General features: G+C 48.2%; 1 protein-coding gene across 1 annotated transcript in view; it reads left to right on the top strand.

The window, feature by feature from the left end:
* Nucleotides 1-24,250, top strand: part of EIF3H (eukaryotic translation initiation factor 3 subunit H) — a 155,413-nt gene that overhangs the window by 23,479 nt on the left and 107,684 nt on the right. The window contains exon 2 of the mRNA XM_073590224.1: nt 14,611-14,767. Within this exon, the coding sequence (XP_073446325.1) occupies nt 14,611-14,767 (157 nt within the window). The remainder of the gene's footprint in view (nt 1-14,610; nt 14,768-24,250) is intronic.

The following is a 24,250-nucleotide window of genomic DNA, read 5'->3' as shown; positions in this document are numbered from 1 at the left end:
CCGTCGTCCAATTCGAGAGAGTTCACGTTTCCATCTCCGGGGGCGACGTGTGAAGTCTCACTTGAGCGTAAGAAGCGATAACAGCTGCTCCCGGGTCTGGCTTTGTGTCGGCTCATTGGACCAAGTGGTGGTGATTAGCTTAATTAACTCACTTTCCACACCGTGCCTCCCTCGCCTGCCCGTTTGGCTTCGGATGTACGTGCCACGACGCTGACTTTATTTGTTCTTCGTTGTTTTCTCCGAGGGGTTTTCTGTACTGCAATGCGCTGGCATTGGCCCTACTTACCGTATTTTTTTTTTTTACTATATTTTTTTTTTTTTTTTTTGTAGTTTTTGGAAAATATTTTCCTAAACTTTTTTGCTGAAATCCTCAAAGCTGAAATTCAATTTTATTTAATGATTCATAATGACAAAATCATTTTTTCTTTTTGTAGTATCACTGGATTTTTTAAAAATAATTTTCCTAAAATTCTCAGACCTTGGCGCTGTAAACAGAGGACGTGCTGTTGACCACATGTTTCCCCCATACAGTATTTGTTGGCTTGTTTGAATGGCCATTGAGTCAGCTACAATTACCTTTTTATATATTAATTTGGAGCTCATTTGAGTCAATACCTTCCGTATGAGCGTTATCATAATGCCTCCCTCCTGTGTAACTTGCCATCCACTGCCTGTTGTCAAGTGTAATCCTGTGTCAGCCACATAGACCCCCCCCCCCCCCGCCCCGGAGGATTACAGGAAATGGGAGCGTCGGTTTTGTTTCTCTGCTTTGTCTTTCTAATGACATGAAAGCATAACAGGCGGATTTTCATTTTAGGACATGGACACTGACATGCGTACTAAGGAATGAAGAAATGAAAGTTCTAGCACTGATGGTGCTGACAGAGCAAGCATCAGAATTGAAACCGTTCTAGGACATCGCACGCTGGCTGTGAACACCAGAATCTGTTTCATCTTATAGGCAATAAGGGGATAAAGACTTTTTGTTTTAGGAGTAAAAAGGGGTTCCAGCACTAATGGTGCTGACAGAACAAGGATGAGAATTGGGAGAGTTCCTGGACATAATAGACTGGCTATGTGCACCAGAATCTGTTTTGCCTTGTAAACATTGAGGCCAGAAAAACTTTTCTTGTTTTAGGTGCTTTTTAAAGAGAATCCGTCAGCAGGTTTTGCTATGTAATCTGAGCACTTCATAATGAAGGGGGAGAGAGCCTGATTCCAGCGGTCGCTTGCTCAACAGCACGCTCAAATTTCAATATAATCAGTGTTTTATCAGCAGTAGATTATCACTGCAGGACTAGATGTCTCGTGCCAGACCGGCTAATCGATGTGACTCCGCCTCCACCACTAATTGGCAGTTTGCGAAAATGTACACCCAATCGGGTGTGGGTGGAGTTATGCAAATTCTGACCACTGCTGCAACAAAGAAAATGGGGATTATATCAGAACTACAGCAAGCAGCCCACTAAGTGACACATCGCTACAATCGGGGTCTCTGCCCCTACATCATTCTGCTCTCAGATTCTAGAGCCAAAACCTGCTGACAGATTCCCTTTAAATCTACAACATCTCAGCCATCATTGCAGTAAGAGCGAGGATTTATTTGTCCTTTTTTTTCACTGAAGATTTTTTTTACTTATTGCCGAAGTCAATGAAATCTTGGGTGCAGATAAGCGGATAAAATGCATTTTTGTGTATATGGCGGGTACTGAAATATTCAACTTTCGTATGCTAGAAATTAGTGCCAAGGGGTAAAACAGTTCCCCCGAAAGTTGTAGAACTTTTCTCCAGTGACTCTGAGGGGGCTTATTCCTGCCCTCACAGTGGGTCGCCAGTTTCGTGGTCACTTCCATCATCGCAGAACCCGACAAATGGCAAACAAAAATGTGAGCAGCTGGACAGGTAACTGATACCGGAGGCAGCACAATGGCCGCCGCCAGCTGTAGAGGCGAGCGTCACTGCAGGATGACAATGGGGGAAGAGATTTCTATATTTAATGTTCTCTTATAGCATTTGCGGCTGCCGGAATCAAGCCGTTCCCGAGGAGAGAGATGTAGAAAGCCGAGGCTCTTAAGACTGATGTACGGGGCAGAGGTGACACTGATTGGAAGGCTGCGGAGGAGCACAAGCAGCCGGTGCCTCGCCACCACTGCCGCCGCCATCGGGGATGTCACTGCCACACAATAGCAAATCACACATACGTTAGAGGAAATCACACAGGTAAAAAGCCATTTACCTGCGCAGAAAAGAAAGTGTCTATCTTTTATTTTCCTCCCCCCATTTTTCTGAAATCGCACTGCTATAGAGATGTATTCATCGTAAGCTGTGGAGCCCGACCGCGGGAGTCCGATGGTCCGCAGAAGTCACCGAAGAGGGCGGAATCATGAGAAAACCCGGCCAGGAGGCGCGCCGTGGCTTCCAAACGTCAACTGGTGGCCTCTCAGTGACTCACACTGGGGTCCGTCACTGTTTTTGCTGCCTCTTGCGCGATTCTCTCCATCAAGTGACGGGAAAGTCATAATGGAAGTGTGAACATGGCGCAAGATTGAAGGGATAATGGGTACCTGGCGGTAGATGACTGGGCCGATGGTTGGAGCAACACGAGAGGTCTTCATTGCAAAGCGACCCCGCAGTATGTGATCATCCTCGGGTCTGACCTAAATGCCACCCAAGCCGCTGGGTGTGCGAAAATGTGGTAGGACCTCAGTGTTGTGTGCGCGGAGCCCATATCGTGGGGCACGACTTTCCAAACGCCGGGTGTACCAGGACTATGCTGGCCATTAGATTAGGAAGGCCAGCTGCTCATCTATTTGCACAGGACAATGTGCTGCCGAAAACAATTAATTTTTAAGCGAGCATAATAACAAAAAAGTCCCGCCATGAACTAGTGTTTTGAGCTGTTGGCTTACCTGGTTAGATCTATGATCGGCCAGAGTAAATGCATCTTAAAGAAGCGCTCCTCATTTCTCCACCACATTTTTATCTTAATATATTGCAGTCACCATATTATACAGCACTGTGTAATTACAGTTGCTCATTTTGCTTTTCTTCCCAGATAATTCTTCTCTTTTCTCTATGTGGAAGCAGGCAGTCTCTTGTCCCTGCATTGATCATTCCACTCTTCAACTCCTGACCCAGCTGCTCCGCTCCTCCTTCCCGCCATAGACTTTTGCCGCGACTTATGACTCATGCAGGAAAAATTGACCTCCTGTTTCTAGATGGTGTAAGGCCCCGTCTCACATAACGAGATCATTATCGAGATCGCTGTTGCTTCACTGATTTTGTGAGGCAACAGCGTTCTTGCTACATGTGACACATAGCGGTGACACCCCCCGCTGGATATCGCTGATCCTGCTCAAATGTCCTGGGCCGTCTTTTGATCAGTGGCGTCCCGCTGGCCAGCATGCATCGCTGTGTTTGACGCCGACGAGCGAACTCATTGGCGGCGCAGAACTCAGGGACGCAGGCGTGAGTCGTCATAGCTGCTGTGTGACAAGGTCCCAACGACCGCCGAGGTTGTTATACGGATCGTCGTGTCGTTTAGTAGATCTGCCTGTTTGGCAGCTCACCAGCGACCATGTAGCGACGTACCAGCGATCCTTACCAGGTCATATCGTTGTCGGGATCGCTGGTGCGTCGCTATGTGTAACGGTACCCTTAGAAGGATTCAGCTCGTCAGTCAATCACATTGTCATAGACCTAATGGAAAAGGGAAGACGTATCTGGGCAGAAAAGCAAAATGAGCAATTGTAAGTACACAGTGCCATATGATATGATGCTTGCGATATTTTAAGATAAGAACGTTGATGGGAGAGCGTCATTAAGGGGGTTTTCAAAAAATTCCTGTCCCCGCCGTCTGTCGCTACTCCCGGCATGTTATCGTCTGCGGCGCTGACGTCCTGTCGATGATGTAGATCCAATTTTGTGAGCGCAGCACTTTGGAGATAGTCGTACTGTCAACTTGGGCAGAGCCGCTGAGTGCCAATATTCGGTGTAACGCCATCGACGTGGCGTTAGAGAGCAGCGTCGGAGACTCCGCGTAAACTGTTTTCTGTAACACAAACTGTAGCCGTGTGACAGACAGTTTACGAAACTGCCAAGCCGCTTTTAAGCATTTACTTGCTGTGTGGCGTCTTTGTTACACCGGTGTGTGAGGGAGGTATTCATCCCAAAAAGTACTGCACTGCATATTAGGAGTCTGTATTTAGGAGTCCAGTGGGCGGTCTTACCTAATGATTAATAGCCACGCCTAACTGCACAACAGGGAAAGCTGTCAGTCACTGAGTGGGACCGCCCACCGGACTCCTAAGTGCTAAGTGTATAGGTATAAATGAATCCAATACATGTCATCCTAAATTTTTTATTTTTTTTCCCTGTAAAGCTGACTAGTTTTGGTGCCATTATTGCCAGAATCATATACAGGTAACTTTTTAAAACAGAAAACTGGGACCTGGCCCTGTGATTGTGTATTAGGATCTGACATTCGATCAGACTTTTGACAGCTGTATAGTGGGACAACGCGAATTAGGACGGTTTTCTAAGATTAGGGGAACACAGCTGCCTCTTGGCATCACATTACTCTGCGCCATTGAAATATGTAATAGAGCTGCAATACCAGACACAACCTGAACTCAAGGATGGCGCTGTTTATAGAAAAGCTTTTTTTGTGTGTGACATCAGTAAATCTTTTAATTCATTGGTCGTGCCCTGCTGTTTTTTCCCTGTATCATTGTGTTCACGGAGTACTCGGCGCGTTTATTTATTGAATTGTGTGGTTTCCCGTGGAGTGCGGCATCCAGATCCTTTTGTCTGTAGCAATGCTCTGCGGGGGGCTCAACGACACGACTGAATTACAGGTCACAGAAAATGTATAGCACCATATCGGTCTTTGCTACAAGCTGTTGTATCTGTACGCCGCTCCATTTACACATACGTGGCCCCTCGACGCGCGCGCGTCTGCTGTCTCGGATCACACTTCCCAGTATCGTACTGGTACAGCGTGTGATGGCTGCTGGTCGTTTGCTCTGAATCCATTATCGCTGTTGCCTCCTTATTTCTCTTTTGTTTTTTTAAGTGAAAGTAGCAGCTTTTCACCTTTTTGGGACATCTGAAGCGTGAATTCACATCCTGGGAACCTTTTCTGCATATTCTCTGTGTCGGGAATCCTATTCTTATGGCTTTTTTTTTTTAATGAGGTCATAGTAAAGATTACTGTACCTAATAAACGGAAATGTGCCCTTTATTTTTTTTTTTTTTTTTTTTCCCCCTCTGGATGAAAAATGTGTTTTCGTACATTTTCTGAACCCAGCTCCGTTCAGACCACTGTGATATCCCAACTAGCTTTGGATCTGTTAGCCTGGCTTAATAGGCCAAAAACATCTGGCAGACTCCCCTGAAAGGAGGGCTTGTCGTTAAGTCAAAATTGGCCGGTTTTTGCTCTAACTTTATTTCCACTACTCTCCTAAGTAATTCGCTTTTCATTACTTTTAAATCTATCATAAGGTCACAGAGATATCGGCCTTTATTTTTTTCACGCATTATGCACTTTATCAAAAAGGAGAGGCCCTGTAGATTCCCTGGGGGCGTGTCTTTAGGCTCCTCTACTTTGTGAGCCACACCCCTTTGATCAAGACCATAAATATCAGCACTAAATAAAAAAAAAACATATCTCTCCAACTGTAAGGCGGATTTAAAAAAAAATGAAAAAAGTGGAATACTAAGGGGGATAGCGGCAATGAAATGAAACCAAAAACTGGCCACTTTCAGCCTGGTGACAGGTCCTCCTTAAAGGGATATTGCTATATCAGTAAGTGATGGGTTATGAATTATCACTGTGGGTCAGATCCCAGAGAACTCCCAACAATTCAGAAAATGAAGGGTTAGCAGTGTTTCTTCTGCACTGAGATGTTCCTGGCGATCTCCTGTAGGATGATGCAATTCATGTCAATGGGGATGGCTGCAGTTCCCTCTGCAGGAAAAGGTATAATGTTGCAGCCCCTGTATTATCAGATTATGTAGAGGTCCCAGGTAAGTGATGCCATATTTTTACTGAAATGAGAATATCTTTTAAACTGCACAATAACAGGGTAACCAAAGGGTTTGCAGGCTGGTTACAGGCACATGGGGTGAGCAATCAAGGCCACTTAATTTATGAGCCAAACTGATAGATGTTGTCATGCAGCCCCCAGAAAGAAGTGGCCGACCCTATGCCTCGGCTCGCTGAGCCCGTTGGTGTAAGAAAAGGCTTCATGGCTAAGGCCTCTTTCACACTTGTGTGTGGTGAGATTTCATACGTACCGGAGACACTTACACTTTAAGTGAATGCGTCTGTACACATCAGTGTGTTTCCACGGACCGTGTGTCTGTTGGCAAAACATGCTGACGTCTGTTTTTTACAGGCAGCCTGGACTGCAAAACGCCCCGCAAACAGCTGTCTCACTGGGATGTCATCAGTGTGACGCGTCCTGGCGCCTGAGAAGCAGCGGTGCAGTAAGCGCTGTTCCCGGTGCTGGGTGCTGAAGACAGCTCTCATCATTCTCCCCTGTTCTGCCAGCGATCAGCACGAGCAAGTGAGACTGAGTTATGTTCAAGTGTTAAGAATGAGAGTAGGCAGCCGCTGATGGGTCTATTACTCCTATCAGCCTGCACCTGCCGCTAGTAACAGTAAACGCAGGAGCCGCTAATGGGAGTATCTTCTGCGCTATAAATAAAAAAGAAAAAAATACAGCATAGGTTCCCCTGTAGTTTCTATAACCAGCCAGGCAAAACTGACAGCTGGGGGCTGCAACCTTCAGCTGTCAGCATCAGCAAGGCATTATTTAATTAAAAAAAGACTGCTTGGTGTCCCTCCTTTTTTGACTACCAGCCTTGCTAAAGCAGACAGCTAGGGGCTGGTATTCGCAGGTTTGTAAGGGGCCATTGATATAGCCCCCACCCCACCCTAAATATAGCAGCCCTCAGCTTCCCAGGAAAGGCACATCTATTAGATGCACCAATTCTGGCGCTTTGCCTGGCTCTTCTCATTTGCCCTGTAGCGGTGGCAAGTGGTGTAATATTTTTGGGGTTGATGTCAACTTTGTATTGTCAAATGTCGTCAAGTTCACGGCTTAGTAATGGAGAGGTGTCTATAGGACACCTATCCATTACTAATCCTATCGCTGTAAGGTAAATAAACAGTCAGAATAAAGTCTTTTATTTGGAATAAAACAAGGCACAATTTTTCATTTTTATTTAAAAATAACAAACACAATTATACTCGCCTAACGCCCAATTCCACGGAAACCCTTGTCTCCTATAGCAAAACTAAGATAAAAAAAACAACAATGTCCCACACCATGACATTACATTCTATGGGAACGCAGGCGTGCGCATCGACATGCACACGCCTGCATTTAAAATCGCATGCGTTTTAAGAGTTAACATGGCTAGAAATGCATGCGCCTAAAAAAGCAAACGCATGATGCGTTTTTTATTCGGTCGTCCATGACAGCACCACCTGAGAGAGGGGATCCGCCCTCCAGGAACAGGAAATCCTACATGTATATAAGGGCGGCACCTCTCCCACGCATCAGTTGGTTTCCTGTTCCTGGAGGACAGGATTCCCTACAGATCATGCCATCATGGCTGAAGGAATTCCTAGGCCGGCTGTCCGACTCAGGTAGCGGGGGGGGTCTCCTACCTCGGGCAGTGCGGAGTCCCCTGGAAGCGCCACGGTGGCCCGGGTAGGGTTCCACGTCAGTGTGAGGGTCAGGTGGGAGCGGGGTCCGGCGGATGCACATCTCCTGGGCCGGCGGGTAAGTATGGATCCTCACCCCGGTCCTTGGTCCTGCTGGTGTGGTCTCCCTTCGTATATGGGCCGCGGTCGGGGGCGTGCGGGGAGCGCTGTGCGGGGTCGGGCACCGCCGTGGCGCTTGTGTCCTGCGCGTCCCCTCAGACCGGAAGTGACGCGGGGGGCGGGGCCAGTAGCGCCGGACCGGAAGTCGGATGCCGGCCGGCTTTTTCTCCCTGTGCGTCGCCGGGCGCAGCGGGGGGAGGGGGGCGCACGGGGGAAGTGCCCATGGACGTCAGAGGGAAAGGGGGGGCGAGAATCAGCCCCTGGCCATGACACCTGTGAACCCGGATTGCCGGGGGGAAGAAAAGGGCACAGAAGCACTGCAGAGCGGCTTCAGCTCAGGTGCAGGAATGGACGAGCCGGAGGCTCCCATGGCCCAGCTGGACCGAGAGCAGGAACGTACCTCAGAGAGGTCCCAAACCAGCTCCCAGCAAAAGAAAAAACAAACTGGACAATCCGGCCATAGAAGTTCCTCCAGGCTGAAGGATCCAGCTCGCCCCCCCCCCCCGTGATCCGGTACCTACGCCTTCTGCTCAGGGTAAGAGATCTTCGTGAATGTGCCCTGATACAGTGTTCCCCTTACGTTTTCCTCTTATAGGGGAAGAAATGTGCTGGCAAGGCAAAAAACAGGGAATGCGCCCTTTGCAAATGCCCCTTGCCGGATGCCTACCCTAAAAGGCTGTGCATACGTCAGACTGTGACGGAAGAAACCCCTGACTTCGCTACAAGTCTAAGGGAAATTATCAGGATGGAGGTTAAAGCCCTAAAATCCGTACCCCAGGGGGAGTCGTCTAGGAAGAGAAAGAGAGCAAGTTTCTCGTGGTTAGGCTCTTCAGCTGACCCTAGAGGAAATGAAGACTCCTCAGAGCCCTCCACCTCCGCGTCTGCATCCTCTTCAGAGGAAGACGCCAGTCGTTTCTACCTAGGTCTCGAACAAGTGGACAAAATAGTCAAGGCAGTCAGGGCTACCATGGTGGTAACGGACACAGGAAGCGTAAGTCGTTCCCGTTACGACAAGGTCCAAAATTTGATTAATAGGGAATGGAGAAAACCAGAAAGGAAAGGCTCCCTACCACCAGCTTTTAAACGGCAGTATCCCTTTGAGGACCCCGTGGTAAATAAATGGGACAAAGCCCCGAAATTGGATGCAGCAGTGGCTAAGGCGTCCAAAAAATCCGCTATCCCCTTTTGATGACATGGTCTCTTTAAAGGATCCGCTGGATAAAAAGGTGGACTCCTACTTGAAAGGCACATGGGAAATGTCAGCTGGCGCCCTGAGACCGGCAGTAGCAGCTACCTGCACAGCCAGATCTATGATGATCTGGCTGGGCCAGCTGGAAACGCAGTTAGAGGACAGAGCCTCGATGGAATCTATCTTGAAAACCCTACCTACCATCCAGGATGCGGCAGCCTTTTTAGCCGACGCTTCGGCAGATTCCGCAAGAATGGCGGCCAAGGCCGCAGGACTATCAAATGCAGCCCGACGGGCTGTATGGCTGAAATGCTGGCCTGGGGATATCCAGGCCAGATGCCGACTTTGCTCCATCCCATGTGAGGGGGAATATCTATTCGGACCAGTCCTAGATGAACTCGTGGGAGAAGGCTGGTGATGATAAAAAGAAATTCCCTTCCCTGCCCACCCCTTCCTATAGACTTCCCTTTGCTAGGAAGAGATTTTTTCGGAGGAGGTCATCCAGGGACCGGGGCAGATGGGAAAATAAAAAGAAAAAAGGTACCGGGTTTATATTTGGAGGGGGACGCCAGGAAGCATCCCGTGAGACCAAGAAACCTCCCCAATGACTAGAGGCCCCAGTGGGAGGTAGACTATCGGCCTTCTGCCAAGCCTGGTCGCGGATCTCAAACAGTAACTGGATCCTGGGGTTGATAGCCTCAGGCCTAAAGCTAGAATTTGCCTGTGTCCCCCAGAACAGTTTTAGGGTCACCCCGCTCAGGTCTTCCCTGGCAGAACAGACTGCCCTAGAGACCGAAGTTGTTGACCTATGTCAGAAAGGAGTACTGATAAAGGTACCAGAGGCGGAGAAGGGCGAAGGCTTCTACTCCCCCCTATTTTTAGTCCGTAAACCAGATTATGGTCCTGTAAGAATTATCAATCTGAAGGCACTCAACAGATACCTGGTCATTCTACCTTTCAAAATGGAAACGATCAGTTCCACAACAAAATTATTGTTTGAAAATTGTTTTATGGTGGTGTTGGATTTAAAAGACGCTTATTACCGTATACCCATCTATGCGTCTCATCAGCGTTTCCTTAGAGTGGCAGTTCATTTACATGGGTCGTTGCAGCATTTTCAATATGTCGCCCTTCCCTTTGGTATAGCAGTCGCCCCCCGGGTGACTAAAGTTATAGCTGAGGTTATGGCCCATCTGCGGGAAGCAAACATCCTAGTAATCCCTTACCTGGATGACTTCCTTATTGTAGACAAAACAGCAGTCCATTGTCTGGATCAATTGCAAAAAGCAAAATCAGCTCTGGAGCGGTTAGGGTGGCTATTAAACATTAAGAAGTCCCACCTACAGCCCATGAAAGTCCAGCAGTTCTTGGGCTTAACCCTAGACTCGCAGAATCAGGAGTGTCGTCTTCCACCCGAAAAATTAGTTCGCCTACGTCAGCAGGTCTTAAACGCCTCCAATACCCTTACCATGTCTCTCAGGAAAGCAATGTCCCTCCTGGGTTCTCTTTCATCCTGCATCCCCGCAGTCCGATGGGCCTAGTTCCATACAAGGATGCTACAGGGCGAGGTTTTACGCCATCAAAAGATCCTGGGCGGTTATCTAGAAGGCCTGTTGACTCTATCCCAACATACCTTGAGATCCCTTGAGTGGTGGCTAGACGAGTACAATCTAGCCAGAGGGGTGCCCTGGGAATATAACGTAACCCGGGTAGTCACCACAGACTCAAGCCCTACGGGTTGGGGGGCCCACATGGGGGAAATCTTGATCCAGGACCTGTGGGAATGCCATCAGTTGGGAATGTCCTCCAACCTGAAAGAGCTAACAGCCGTAGAGCAGGCAGTCAAAAACCTTTTTGTGTATCTACAGGGTCACCATGTTCGAATATTCTCCGACAATCAGGTCACCGTGGCTTATATCAACCACCAAGGTGGGACTCGTTCCAGGCCCCTGATGGAGGTAGCAGAACGGCTGTTCCAATGGGCAGAGCAACATCTCCTGTCTTTAACAGCTCTGCACATAAAAGGAAAAGAAAACACCACAGCAGACTTCCTAAGCCGCAACTTTCTAAAGCAGAGGGAATGGTCCTTAAAAACGTCCATCTTCGACTGAATCGTACAAAAATGGGGGCAGCCAGAAGTACACCTCTTTGCCACCAGAGTGAACAGGAAGGTGCCTCAGTTCTGCTTTCTAAATCCCAGGGAGAATCCTCTGGCAGTAGATGCTCTTCTGGTCAAATGGGACTTCGGGCTAGCATACGCCTTCCCTCCCCTGGCTCTACTACCCCTGGTGATGAAGGTCAGGAAGGACAAAGCAAGGATTATAGTGATCGCCTCGTTTTGGCCCAGGAGGGCATGGTTCTCATGCCTCAGGTCCATGTTGGTGTCCGACCCTTGGGTCCTACCAAACATCCCAGACCTCCTATCCCAGGGCCCAGTTTACCATCCTCAGGTAGCTGGCCTACATCTGACGGCGTGGATTTTGAACGGGCACTACTAAAGGAGAAAGGTTTCTCCCCGGCCCAAATTAACACCCTGCTCAAAAGCAGAAAACCGATTACAACCAAAATCTACGTTAGGATCTGGAAAAGATTCAGGGGTAGTAGCTGGGCAGCCCACTCCCATAGCACAGATCTTAGAGTTCTTACAAAGAGGTCTGGACATGGGACTCTCAACCAGCACCCTTAAGGTACAGGTGTCGGCTCTAGGGGCGCTTTTCAACTGCAACATCGCCAGTAACTATTGGATCAATAGGTTTATTAAAGCAACAGGCAGGTCCAGACCGGTAGTGAGAAATTTATGCCATGGGATCTAAACCTAGTCCTTACGGCCATGACAGAGGCCCCGTTTGAGCCTATTTCATCAGCTTCCACAAAAAACCTGTCCCTTAAAGTTGCTCTCCTGGTAGCGTTGACATTAGCCCGGAGAGTTAATGACATCCAGGCGCTGTCTAGACTTCCTCCTTACATACAATTCAGGGACGACAGGGTAATTCTTACACCTGATCCAGCATACCTGCCTAAAGTAGCCTCCAGTTTCCATAGAACTCAGGAGATAGTTCTTCCATCCTTCCTCCCTAATCCCACGAACGATAAGGAAAGAAAATTACACACGCTAGACGTTAGGAGATGTCTACTAGAGTACCTGACAGTTACCGACCCCTGGAAAAAAGATAATGCCTTATTTATTTCCTATCAGGGAACTAGAAAGAGCCTTAGGGCTTCAAAAAGCTCGCTAGTGAGATGGATTAGGGAGGCCATTTCATTGGAATACACCTCAAAAGGCAAACCGGCCCCTGGCAAGCTGAGGGTGCATTCCACCAGGGCCATGGCAACCTCTTGGGCAGAGAGATCGGAGGTCTCGATCGACCAGATATGTAAGGCAGCTACTTGGTCCTCTCCGAGCACCTCCTACAACCATTATAGACTAGACCTGGGTGCGTCCTCAGACCTCTCCTTTGGTGTCAGAGTTCTGCAGGCTGTAGTCCCTCCCTAAAGTAATTATTACTCTCTGTAATTCTCTCAGGTGGTGCTGTCATTGACGACCGAATAAAGTCGTAGTTACTCATCGGTTAACGGTATTTTTCGGAGTCCATGACAGCACCCGTATATTCCCTCCCTTTAGTTTAATTTGGGTGTGCACTTCTTCCTCTTATATGTACACGGGTAATTAATAGTCGTGTAGGGTATTGTATATAAATTATGCTATTAACCTTGTGGTCCTCTTGTGCTCTGTAAACCAACTGATGCGTGGGAGAGGTGCCGCCCTTATGTATCTGTAGGATTTCCTGTTCCTGGAGGGCAGATCACCTCTCTCAGGTGGTGCTGTCCGGACTCCGAAAAATACTGTTAACCGGTGAGTAACTACAACTTTTGCATGCGTTTCTATTGCACATGAAGCGCAGCGCTAAAAAACGCTAATGTGAAAGTAGCCTGAGCTGAACTTCATCACTGACTTTTCCCCACTGTGCTGAGATCACCGGAGTTCAGCCCGGATGGGAATGCAGCCTCACCGACTGGCAATAACCGCAATGATGTCACCTCTAGTGGTTCTCAGCCTGGACGATCGAATCTTGGCACCATCTAGGTTGAAAACTATTTATCCCCCAGACCTGGATTATGGTGTGGGACAGAATGATGGAGAGTTGAGGGATATTGTTTATTTATTTTTGTTTTCTTGATAACCAGCCTTGCTGAAGCTGACAGCTCTGAGCTGTCAGTTTAGCCTTGCTGGTTATCAAAGTTACAGGGGAACCCACGCCAGTTTTTTTTAATTTATTTATAGTGCGGGATCTGGCTGATGAGTACTCCCATCAGCTGATGCCTGCACTCACTGGTATTAGCGGGTGAAGGTATAGGCTGATGGGAGTAATGGTCCCATCAGCTGCCTCCTGCTGTCACTATTATTAGCTGAATATAACTTTCATCATTCTCCCCTGCTCGTGATGAGAGCCATCTTCAGCACCCGGCACCAGGGAACAGCGGTTACTGTACCGCTGCTTCCCTGGCGCCCGTGCATGTGGTACCGATGTATCACACAGTTGCCACACGTGTGGCGCAATTATTACACACTCGGACACTGACACCTCCGGTACCAGAATTATCAGGACTAGTGATGAGAGAGTATGCTCGTACTCGAGATTTCAGGGCATGCTCTGGTGGTCTCAGTATTTTGGGCGTGCTCGGAGATTTAGTTTGTGTCGCCGCTGCTGCACAATTTGCGGCTGCTAGACAGCTTTGAATACATGCGGGAATTCCCTAACAAACAGGAAATCTCCACATGTATTAAGGCTGTCTAGCGGCCGCAAATCATGCAGCTGCGGAGACACAAACTAAATCTCCGAGCACGCCCAGATTCCTTGGAGAACACCCGAGCATGCTCGAGAAATCTCGAGTACCGAGCATACTCGCTCATCACTAATCAGGACGTGTGAAACCAGCCTTACAAGCACTATTGATTCCCACCTCTGGGGGCACACATGCTATGATGATGGATTTCCGTTTGGCTCTGGCAGAAGAGCTTTGTAAGTCACGACTCCGGTGACGGGCTTCCAGAACTGTACATACATTACAGGCTTGTATGACGAGCGGCAGGAGCGTGGCGCAGCTCGTCCTTGGAGATAATGGACAACTTTGCTTTTTCAGCTTCCCACTCACAGCTCAAGGCCTCGTGCTTGCTGTATTTTATATTCCACTGTTTTTGCAGAAGCCGGGTGACGGCTAGTACATATATCGCCTATTAATATGGCTGAGAAAGAAAGGTCTGTGAACCCTCAACGCCGTACTATTCCTAGAATAAGAGTTTATTGATGGCAGCACGATAATTGTCAGATTCCATCTTGTCTCCTAGAAGTGTTGGCCACTTTGGTCTTTGGCATCGGGGTCCAAGATCATGGCCTGCCACCGATAGTGGAAGGTGGATTTCATGGCCGACCCTCCCAGTCTATGCTAATGGTGTAACATGGCGGCGTGGCCAGAGCAAGGATCAGTCAGTCTGCCGTTGTATTTTTGACATGATTTCTGACTTTTGTTTCTTAGAGTTGCTAATATGTCTCTTGAGGTCGTAACGTCTCGCTCTTTCTCTCGGCAGGTGGTGCTGAAGATCATTAAGCACTATCAGGAGGAAGGTCACGGCAGCGAGGTGGTGCAGGGAGTGCTCCTCGGCCTCGTGGTGGACGATCGGCTGGAAATAACTAATTGCTTCCCTTTCCCACAACACACGGAGGAGGATGCTGAGTTTGATGAAGGTATGAAGATGAAAAAAAGAAACCTCTGCGTATTGTATGTAATGTGATCTCCCGTCTGTGCCTCTGACCGGGTCTAATATAGGAAACAAGGTGCTAACGTGCTTCCGGTATCTCCAGTAATCCTGCAACCACTTCTTGGAATCTTAAGAAAAAAAAAATGTGAGGTCACTTGCAACTTTTTATTTTACTCATGATTCAAGTTGCGTTGCTGCCGTGCGTAAACTGGTTGTCCACTACTAGTGCCTAGTAAATATTGTGGGGGAGCATGCTACCTCCTGGTATGGCACTGCTTCTCCTCTCCAAGCCGGTGTCCATGGTGGTCTTGTGACGTTTGTCAGGTGAGCACTGCAGTGCTTGATGGAACTGGGATTTCCTGTGATGCAAGGTGCCGGGCTGCGGCGCTAAAGCGGCGTCAGGTGCCGGGCTGCGGCGCTAAGGCGGCGTCAGGTGCCGGGCTGCGGCGCTAAGGCGGCGTCAGGTGCCGGGCTGCGGCGCTAAGGCGGCGTCAGGTGCCGGGCTGCGGCGCTAAGGCGGCGTCAGGTGCCGGGCTGCGGCGCTAAGGCGGCGTCAGGTGCCGGGCTGCGGCGCTAAGGCGGCGTCAGGTGCCGGGCTGCGGCGCTAAGGCGGCGTCAGGTGCCGGGCTGCGGCGCTAAGGCGGCGTCAGGTGCCGGGCTGCGGCGCTAAGGCGGCGTCAGGTGCCGGGCTGCGGCGCTAAGTAAACAGTGGCCACTGATGGACTACAGGCTTGGCAGCAGCCATGAGATTCTCATATCTTGCTCCACTGTGAAGCTTTTATGAATGAAACCTTTTCGCTTTTGCTGTCCTTCATTTCAGGACATTGCCGCCTCCTTCTAGCGATAAAGTTCTGTTCTTGTGTCGCACCGCGTCTCCATAAGATTAGGGCTGTTTTCTCTTGGTGCTGAAAGCATTAAGGGTTAATTATACAGCCAAGGAGACAATGATAAAAATCAGGTTTGATAAAAAAAAAATTATTCTGCTTGCGATTTAACACGAGTAAATCAATTTAGCAGGAGCACGCTGCGGCGCTGCGCTGTGTGATGTGACACAATGATAAACAGTCTTTTCTCCTCCTGTAAACAGGCTTTGTTTTTGATGAATGGATTAAAAATTTATTTAAGTGCTTTAGGCTAAGTGCACACGTTGCAGAAAATTTCTGCACAAAAACCTGAATCCCTTCCCAGAAACCGCACCTATTTTTCCGCGGCGTTTTTTGTGCGTTTTTTGTGCGTTTTTGATGCGTTTTTTACCGCAGCGGTTTCTAAAAGCATGGGAGAAGCCTATACCGCGGAAAAAAACGCAAAATTAATGTGCATGCTGCAGTTTTTACCGCGATGCGGTTTTTTTCGCGGTAAAAAATGCATCAATGTGCACAAAAAGTGCAAAATGCATAGAAATGACTGTGCATCTTATTTTTAGCGGTTTTATAGTGAAAACCGCGGTAAAAACCGCTAAAAAAACGCTGTGTGAACACAGCCTTACAGTATTGCCGTGCCGACTTTCTCAGTCGAAGGTCTAGAGGGCATCGCGCTTTTTTACGGCTTGAAATTTCACAACGTTCAGTTTCCAAAGTGCGTTCAGTACAATGTTTTTTCCGTTAATGTTTTTGTCTTTTTTTTTGGTATAAAGTCTTGGAATGATGGATATTACAGGTTTATTAGACCTATTGAAAAAAGGAAGCAAAATTGTCTAAATGTTTAGATTTCTTTAGTCTGAAGTGTGAGCGCCACATGCAGGAATCCTGGCACTTACAGCCCTGGCTGCCATCACTCAGGTCGTCTGAGGAAGGTTCTGCCGTGCTGACTGCACTTGGACATCATCAAGATCCGCTGCTGGCAGCTTCCTTTTGCTGTGTAGATTCAGCTCTAACTCTTTCCCAACATTTGGCGGTCTTGAACGGCACAGCGTGAAGTGTACATGTCCGGCGCCAGAGTCACCGCGCTTAATCGCACGCTCAGTCTCTGTTGCACTTTTTTCCACCTTTTTTTTTTTGTGGGGGGTGGGGGTGGAGTTTGTCCTACGGTCTCTGGTCAGATCAGAATTGCACATCGCTCATCAGGTTCCCTGTTAAAGTTTTGAATTATTATTTATTTTTTTTCAATTTTTAACAGAAAAAGTTCTGTAAGTAGAATAGTGGATGTCGCAGTATTAGTGACATCTGTGTTTTTTTTTTTTTTTTTTTTTAAACTGTACCTAGTAACTTAATATGTAACGCATGGGTAGAGAATGTTGCTTTTTTCATTTTTATACAAGTTTTTATTTTTACTGATTCACTGGTATATTTTGCAATTTTGTTTTCACTTAAGATAACATATTTATTTGTACATTTTTTATAGTAAATGGTGCCTCTTATACAGGCTGTTCAGAAGAATAGAATAAATTGGTCTCAGTGGTCACAACACGGTCGCTTTTCAGCAAGGAAGGCGCACAACACTCAGTGAGTTAGATGTGCTATCCTTCCTTCTCCTCCTCCTTCTCCCCAGCAAGGTGTCCTAGGACCAAGACTTCCCCTTCAGCAATCGGTTCCAATATGATCAGCCTGTTCTGGATTTCATGGGCCGCTCAGGAATCCAATGTGGCGCTGCAGATCTCACTGAAATTGACTTTCAAATTCTTCTTCAATGAGGATATAACAAATCTTACGGTGGGCCCCAAAAACTATATGCCCATTAATTGTTCACCTAAAATCCCACGTCCTCATTTGCCTGATGGACCCCTGTAAATGCAGCGGACATTACAACAATTTGGGGAATTGTGCTGCATGTGGGTATTGTCAGAAACCAGAGCTTTGGTAATACTGGCGCACTGGTGTACTCTACAGCACATCGGTATCTGTATGGCCATGAGGACCTCCAGGAAAGACCACAGATTTGGGGTTTACGAATCGAGGGACACTGACTCCCCCTCCCAACTTGACTGTCCCCTTTTCCCGGGAGTGAGTGTGAAAATTGTGTGGGATTCGATGCAACCACTGCTGGATCGGGGTCTTCACCTCTATGGGGGATAACTTCTACACCAGCATCCCACTCCTCAAGCCACAGCCATCAGTCAGGAGGGTCCCAGTACTCCTGACACTGAAGGAGCCTGTATTGTACCAGGGCAACATTTACCCGGAAAGGTTCTCCAAACTGTGCGGAAGGGAATAACTCACAAAATGTGCAGAGTGTGCTCCAAAAGGGGGAAACGAAATAACACAAATTTAAATTTGTGAAACCTGCCCTTTGCTCTACTTGGGCATACCTTTCTGAAACCCTATTCAGAGAGTCGTGACAATCGGCTCTGGATTCACTCTTCCCGCCTTCGGATGTAATTATATTTCGGGGGCAGTGATGAGAGGGCAGTTCTCTCTTCCTCCGGATATCTTGATTTGTCAGAAGGCAAGTAGAGTAATGCCAGCGGAGTTTGGCCACAGTGATCGTGTGACATAATGTCATGTGAGCCCTGGGAGAGAGTGTCCCAAAACCACTGCAACATCGCTGGTACTAGCTTATTATTTTACACTGGGTAAATATCGGGACTACTTGGACAATCCTTTAAAGGGAGTATCCAGGACTTAATGAAAAAAACAAAAAATGTATATAAGAGCTAACAGGCAGGTAATTGCAGTTTACCTGCCTATTGTACACAGCGTCGTCCTTCCCCAACACAGAGTGGTCACTGTCCGCTCCTGCCGGGGATTCAGAAGCCTCTGCTGATGTCACGTCTCCAGCTCGGAGGCTTCTTTTCCACTCCGCTCGGTCCATGGGGCGGGACTACTGAGGCCATTCTGATAGACAGCCGGATCCCCGCTACCTAACTGGGGGAAGCCAGCGGTTTAGTCAGAATGACACCGGAAGTTCCACCCCATCGCGACGGCACAGGCAGCTGAATCCCCGGTATGAGCGGTCTGCAAGAACAGCGCCGGGCACAACAGGCAGGTGTAAGCTGAAATTACTTGCCTGTTAGTGCTTAGACACCTTTTTTGTTTTAGTAAAGTCCCCGATATCGCCTTTAAACATTGCCTTACAATGTACCTCTTATCCTTAAATGGTAAGACTTGGCTTTACCCTCTTGGCACAGCACCTTTTACATCCTGATGTACTCCGCACAATTTACGCACACCACATCGTTATACATTCATACACCAGTGAAACAATAAGTTAGTTTTAATATTCCCCTATATGAATTTCTGGATGGGGTATAGTTTGTAAAATGGGGTCACTAGTGGGGGGATTTCGGCAGCTCTTGCCCCTCCAGACCGCTGCTAATAGCAGCCCGTATACCATTACTGCAAAATCTGCATCCCAAGATGATGCTTCTTCCTTTCTGATCTCCGCGGTGTTTCTGAATTCCAACCACATATTGGGGTATTGGTGTACGCAGGAGAATTTCGGTAAAAAATAGTGGGGTCCGTTATCTCCTATTTATTCTCCGGAAAATGAAAAATTTGGGGCCAAAAAAAACCATTTTTTGTGGAAAACACAATTTTTTTTATTTTTTTATTTTCACGTCACAATGGTGTAAAATTCTCTGACACACCTGTGCATGCAAGATGTTCACCTCACCCCTAGATGAATTCCTGGAGGGGTGTAGTGTCAAAAATGGGGTCACTTGTGAGATGTTAGGCATGTTGGTGGCTCTTCAAATACAGCATGGCGTCTGCAGTGTTTTCCATCCAAAATTGCTCTCTAAAATGCAAGCAGCGGTTCTTCCCTTCTGAGCGCCACCGTGCGCCCAAACGGTAGTTTCCGAACACATATTTTGGGGACCATTTTCGTCTGTTTTCTCTTTTGTAAATGAAAAATTTCAGGCTGGAAACCGCAAAATAATGTAATTTTTCATTTTTTTTTCACTTTGCTTTTCACTAGTTTCTGTTAAAGGGAACCTGTCAGGAGGATTGTGCACAGTAACCTACAGGCAGTGTCAGGTCGGCGCCGTTATACTGATTACAATGAAACTACAGATACATCACTGGAATCGGGGTCTCTGCAACTACGATGTGCTGGTTGCAGATAAGGTGGCAAAAACCTCCTGACAGATTCCCTTTAACCCCTTACCACAAAAGCCCGATTTCACCTTCCTGATATGCACTGCCCAATTACTGTGCTGGCGCCATGACCTCTTTTCGCCGCCGCTGCTATTTTATTTAGTCATATCTGCGTTTTGAAGATGTCGAGACAAATAAGTGAATTGGCGGCGCCACAGGAAGTGTTGCCCTGCCTCCTACCTTATTCTCCTGCCACCATTTCTAACAGTATAGCGGCATCCTGGGGAGGGGGGATTCGATGGCGCTACATTCGAGAGCCACAGCTGTAAAGGGTCACTCGGCCGCCCCCTTCACGCAGGTGGACGTGTTGCACTAGCCTCTTCCTGCTCATGCATCAGATATAGAATGATAGAATGTAAGATCAGTAGATCTATAGTTAAGGCGCAGAAATCTTGTGATACATAATGTTTCTTTTTTTCTTCTTACAATGCATATTGCTTTTCCACAAATGGATTTCTACTTGAAATGAAACCAGCAGAACTGTGCAAATCGATTCAATTCGAGCTCCCTGTGCAATCCCAGTCCCACCACTAGAGGGCACTGTTGCCAAACGTTTGCACAAAACTATTTCGGTGTGTCCTAAAGCGATCTACACGGGTGTGAGGGGGCAGGATTATTAGCAGCAAGTGTGCTGCATCCTACATCAGATTCCCATATAATGATCCTGCAAAACTTTTTTTTCAAAAAAGTTGCAGGATTATTAACCCCCATCGCCCTCCGTGTGCCGACACTGCCTCGTTACTGTCCGGGTAGTGTGAGGAGGAACGCCGGCCTCTTGTGGGGTCAGACTAGTCTGCTTTGTCTGTATGCAGAGCTCCGCTGTAATGGGCAGACTGCTTAGTGAAGCGCACACCGATCCTAAAGCCAATTCCATAGATGACGCCGTGCCGCTAATGACTGCTCTGCGCACAGCAGAATTAATTAACCCCCTCCCCACTGCAGCATCCCTGCACTAAATATATTCCGGTGACTCAACCTCGGGTTATCGGATTGTGTTTGGATCATATCGGGATCCTTGCGGGACTTATTAACCCTGTCTCAGATCACCACTTCGGGATTTAAAGGGCCGGTTGTCCTATTTATAGGAGCCGGAGTTCCCCCTCTTTTACAGTCAGCCCCCGCCGCACGTCCCCGCACTGTGTAGGCTGGCCGTCGTCTCTGAAGCACAGAGGATTATCTGATGTGCAGACAATATGGGCTCAGCAGGGTTTTTCCGCTTCGCTCATTTATCATAAGCCGGTTTGTGTTGATGTGTATATGTCGTCGGCGCATGGGTAGTGTGCGGCTGCAAAGCATCCAGGCCAAGATGACGGGGGGGGGGGGGACCGAACAATCACTGCAAACGTAGGACCGCCACCCCACCATAGCACCTGATTGAGACCCTATTTGTTTGTGTAGAAGCCTTATCTGAGCATGCTCTAATCTAGGGAGAGGTCTTTGTACTTGAGGAGCAGGAGGTGAGCTGTGATATCACCTGTTGAGAATAGTAGACATAGATGCGGTACCTTCCTGTGTAATCCTGTCCGTGATGATGAACAGGAGGTAAACCCAATCCTAGACGGACATCTTACGGTATGAGAATTGTGTGGTTTCACACTGGTAATATTGGTCAGGAATATGAAGAGAAGAAAAAAAAAAAAAAAAAATATATATACACACACAAAACAAAAAGCATATAGTATAAATCCTGTTAGAAACATGAGTGCTTTTTCAGATCCTTCCCTTTTGCTGGGTCTGTCACATACCACACACATTATTGCTGATCTTTCAGTAAGCGCTTTCCCATGAAATAACGTTGCTGGAACATTCTTATTGGAGCCTGGTATTGATGTGTCCTCAGTTGTTCCTCCTGATTACCTGTTAATCTGAAAATGGGCCTATGTAGTAATTTATTACTGCTGTGACTCTCTATACTTAGAGCCTATTCGCCAGTATTGACTATCGCACAGTTATCAATTTATTAATGCACTAGCTGAAGAGCCCGGCGCTGCCCGGGCATAGTAACTAACTACGGTTAGTTATAACAAATTATGATTATATAGCTGAGTGTAGAGCCCCGCCCTCTCCGCATAGCCCATTCACTATAATATCCCACATCATCCCGTCAGCCAGAGCCACCGGACTACTCCCCCTAATATCCCACATCCCGTCAGCCAGAGCCACCGGACTACTACCACTAACATCCCATATCATCCTGTCAACCAGAGCCACCGGACTACTGCCCCTAATATCCCACATCATCCCGTCAGCCAGAGCCACCGGACTACTGCCCCTAATATCCCACATCATCCCGTCAGCCAGAGCCACCGGACTACTCCCCCCTAATATCCCACATCATCCCGTCAGCCAGAGCTACCGGACTACTACCCCTAATATCCCACATCATCCCGTCAGCCAGAGCCACCGGACTACTACCCCTAATATCCCACATCATCCCGTCAGCCAGAGCCACCAGACTACTCCCCCCTAATATCCCACATCATCCCGTCAGCCAGAGCCACCGGACTACTCCCCCTAATATCCCACATCATCCCGTCAGCCAGAGCCACCGGACTACTACCACTAATATCCCACATCCCGTCAGCCAGAGCCACCAGACTACTACCACTAATATCCCACATCATCCTGTCAACCAGAGCCACCGGACTACTACCCCTAATATCCCACATCATCCCGTCAGCCAGAGCCACCGGACTACTCCCCCTAATATCCCACATCATCCCATCAGCCAGAGCCACCGGACTACTCCCCCTAATATCCCACATCATCCCGTCAGCCAGAGCCACCGGACTACTACCACTAATATCCCACATCCCGTCAGCCAGAGCCACCAGACTACTACCACTAATATCCCACATCATCCTGTCAACCAGAGCCACCGGACTACTACCCCTAATATCCCACATCATCCCGTCAGCCAGAGCCACCGGACTACTACCACTAATATCCCACATCATCCCGTCAGCCAGAGCCACCGGACTACTCCCCCTAATATCCCACATCATCCCGTCAGCCAGAGCCACCGGACTACTCCCCCTAATATCCCACATCATCCCGTCAGCCGGAGCCACCGGACTACTCCCCCTAATATCCCACATCATCCCGTCAGCCAGAGCCACAGGACTACTACCACTAATATCCCACATCATCCCGTCAGCCAGAGCCACCGGACTACACACCCTAATATCTCACATCATCCCGTCAGCCAGAGCCACCGGACTACTCCCCCTAATATCCCACATCATCTCGTCAGCCAGAGCCACAGGACTACTACCACTAATATCCCACATCATCCCGTCAGCCAGAGCCACCGGACTACACACCCTAATATCCCACATCATCCCGTCAGCCAGAGCCACCGGACTACTCCCCCTAATATCCCACATCATCTCGTCAGCCAGAGCCACCGGACTACTCCCCCTAATATCCCACATCATCCCGTCAGCCGGAGCCACCGGACTACTACCACTAATATCCCACATCATCCCTTCAGCCAGAGCCACCGGACTACTACCCCTAATATCCCACATCATCCCTTCAGCCAGAGCCACCGGACTACTACCCCCAATATCCCACATCATCCCGTCAGTCTGGGGTCAGAACCAGAGCGCTGAGTGGAACGGTCCTAACTTCCATACCGGAGATCCCTTTAAGAGGGAAGATGTGCCTATATGATGGAGGATGTGTATATGGGCAGGGAGGTGGGGATTCATTTCTGTCATGTGATCTTTGCTCCTTTCTGCGGGGCAGACGATGGCTGGGAGCTTATGTTCCCGGGGATGCTAGATTTCTCCCACCATGTCAGTGTCTGCTGAGGTGCTGTCAAGTGGGAAAACTGTTGCTCATAGCAACCAATCACAGCTCAGCATCTTTTGAACAGCTCTGGTGAAATGAAAGATGCTTCGTGATTGGTTGGTGATACATACATACATACATACATTTTTTATATATAGAGATTTCCAGGAGGGATAACAGAGGAACTGAGTCATGTTTTCATAGAACATTAGTGTTATATGAAAACAGACGTCGGGATAGATGACAAATTGACACGTGATCTGTATGGACGAATGAGTGACTGGATTGTGCCATTGCCGGTATAGCCTAAAGTGAGCCCGTGGCCTACGTGCAGGGCAGATTGATCTGAGTCGCAAGGAATGATTCTATATATCTTGTAATTTTATTCACTTTGCGGCTTAGGAGTCCGGTAGGCGGTCCTACAGAGATGGCAGTCACACGGCATGGACTGTCAATCATGTAGTAAGACCGCCCATTGGACTCAAGCATAGAGCATGGATATAGGTGACTGAATACAATTCCAATTGTGCACATCAGTGCCTCGTAGTCTGGATCAGTGGGGATCCCTGCCATCAGTGCCTCGTAGTCTGGATCAGTGGGGATCCCTGCCATCAGTGCCTCGTAGTCTGGATCAGTGGGGATCC

The sequence above is a fragment of the Dendrobates tinctorius genome, unplaced genomic scaffold, assembly GCF_039654945.1.
Source record: "Dendrobates tinctorius isolate UK_male_01 unplaced genomic scaffold, ASM3965494v1 ptg000116l, whole genome shotgun sequence".
NCBI lineage: Eukaryota > Metazoa > Chordata > Amphibia > Anura > Dendrobatidae > Dendrobates > Dendrobates tinctorius.
This window is presented reverse-complemented; position numbering and strand designations above follow the sequence as displayed.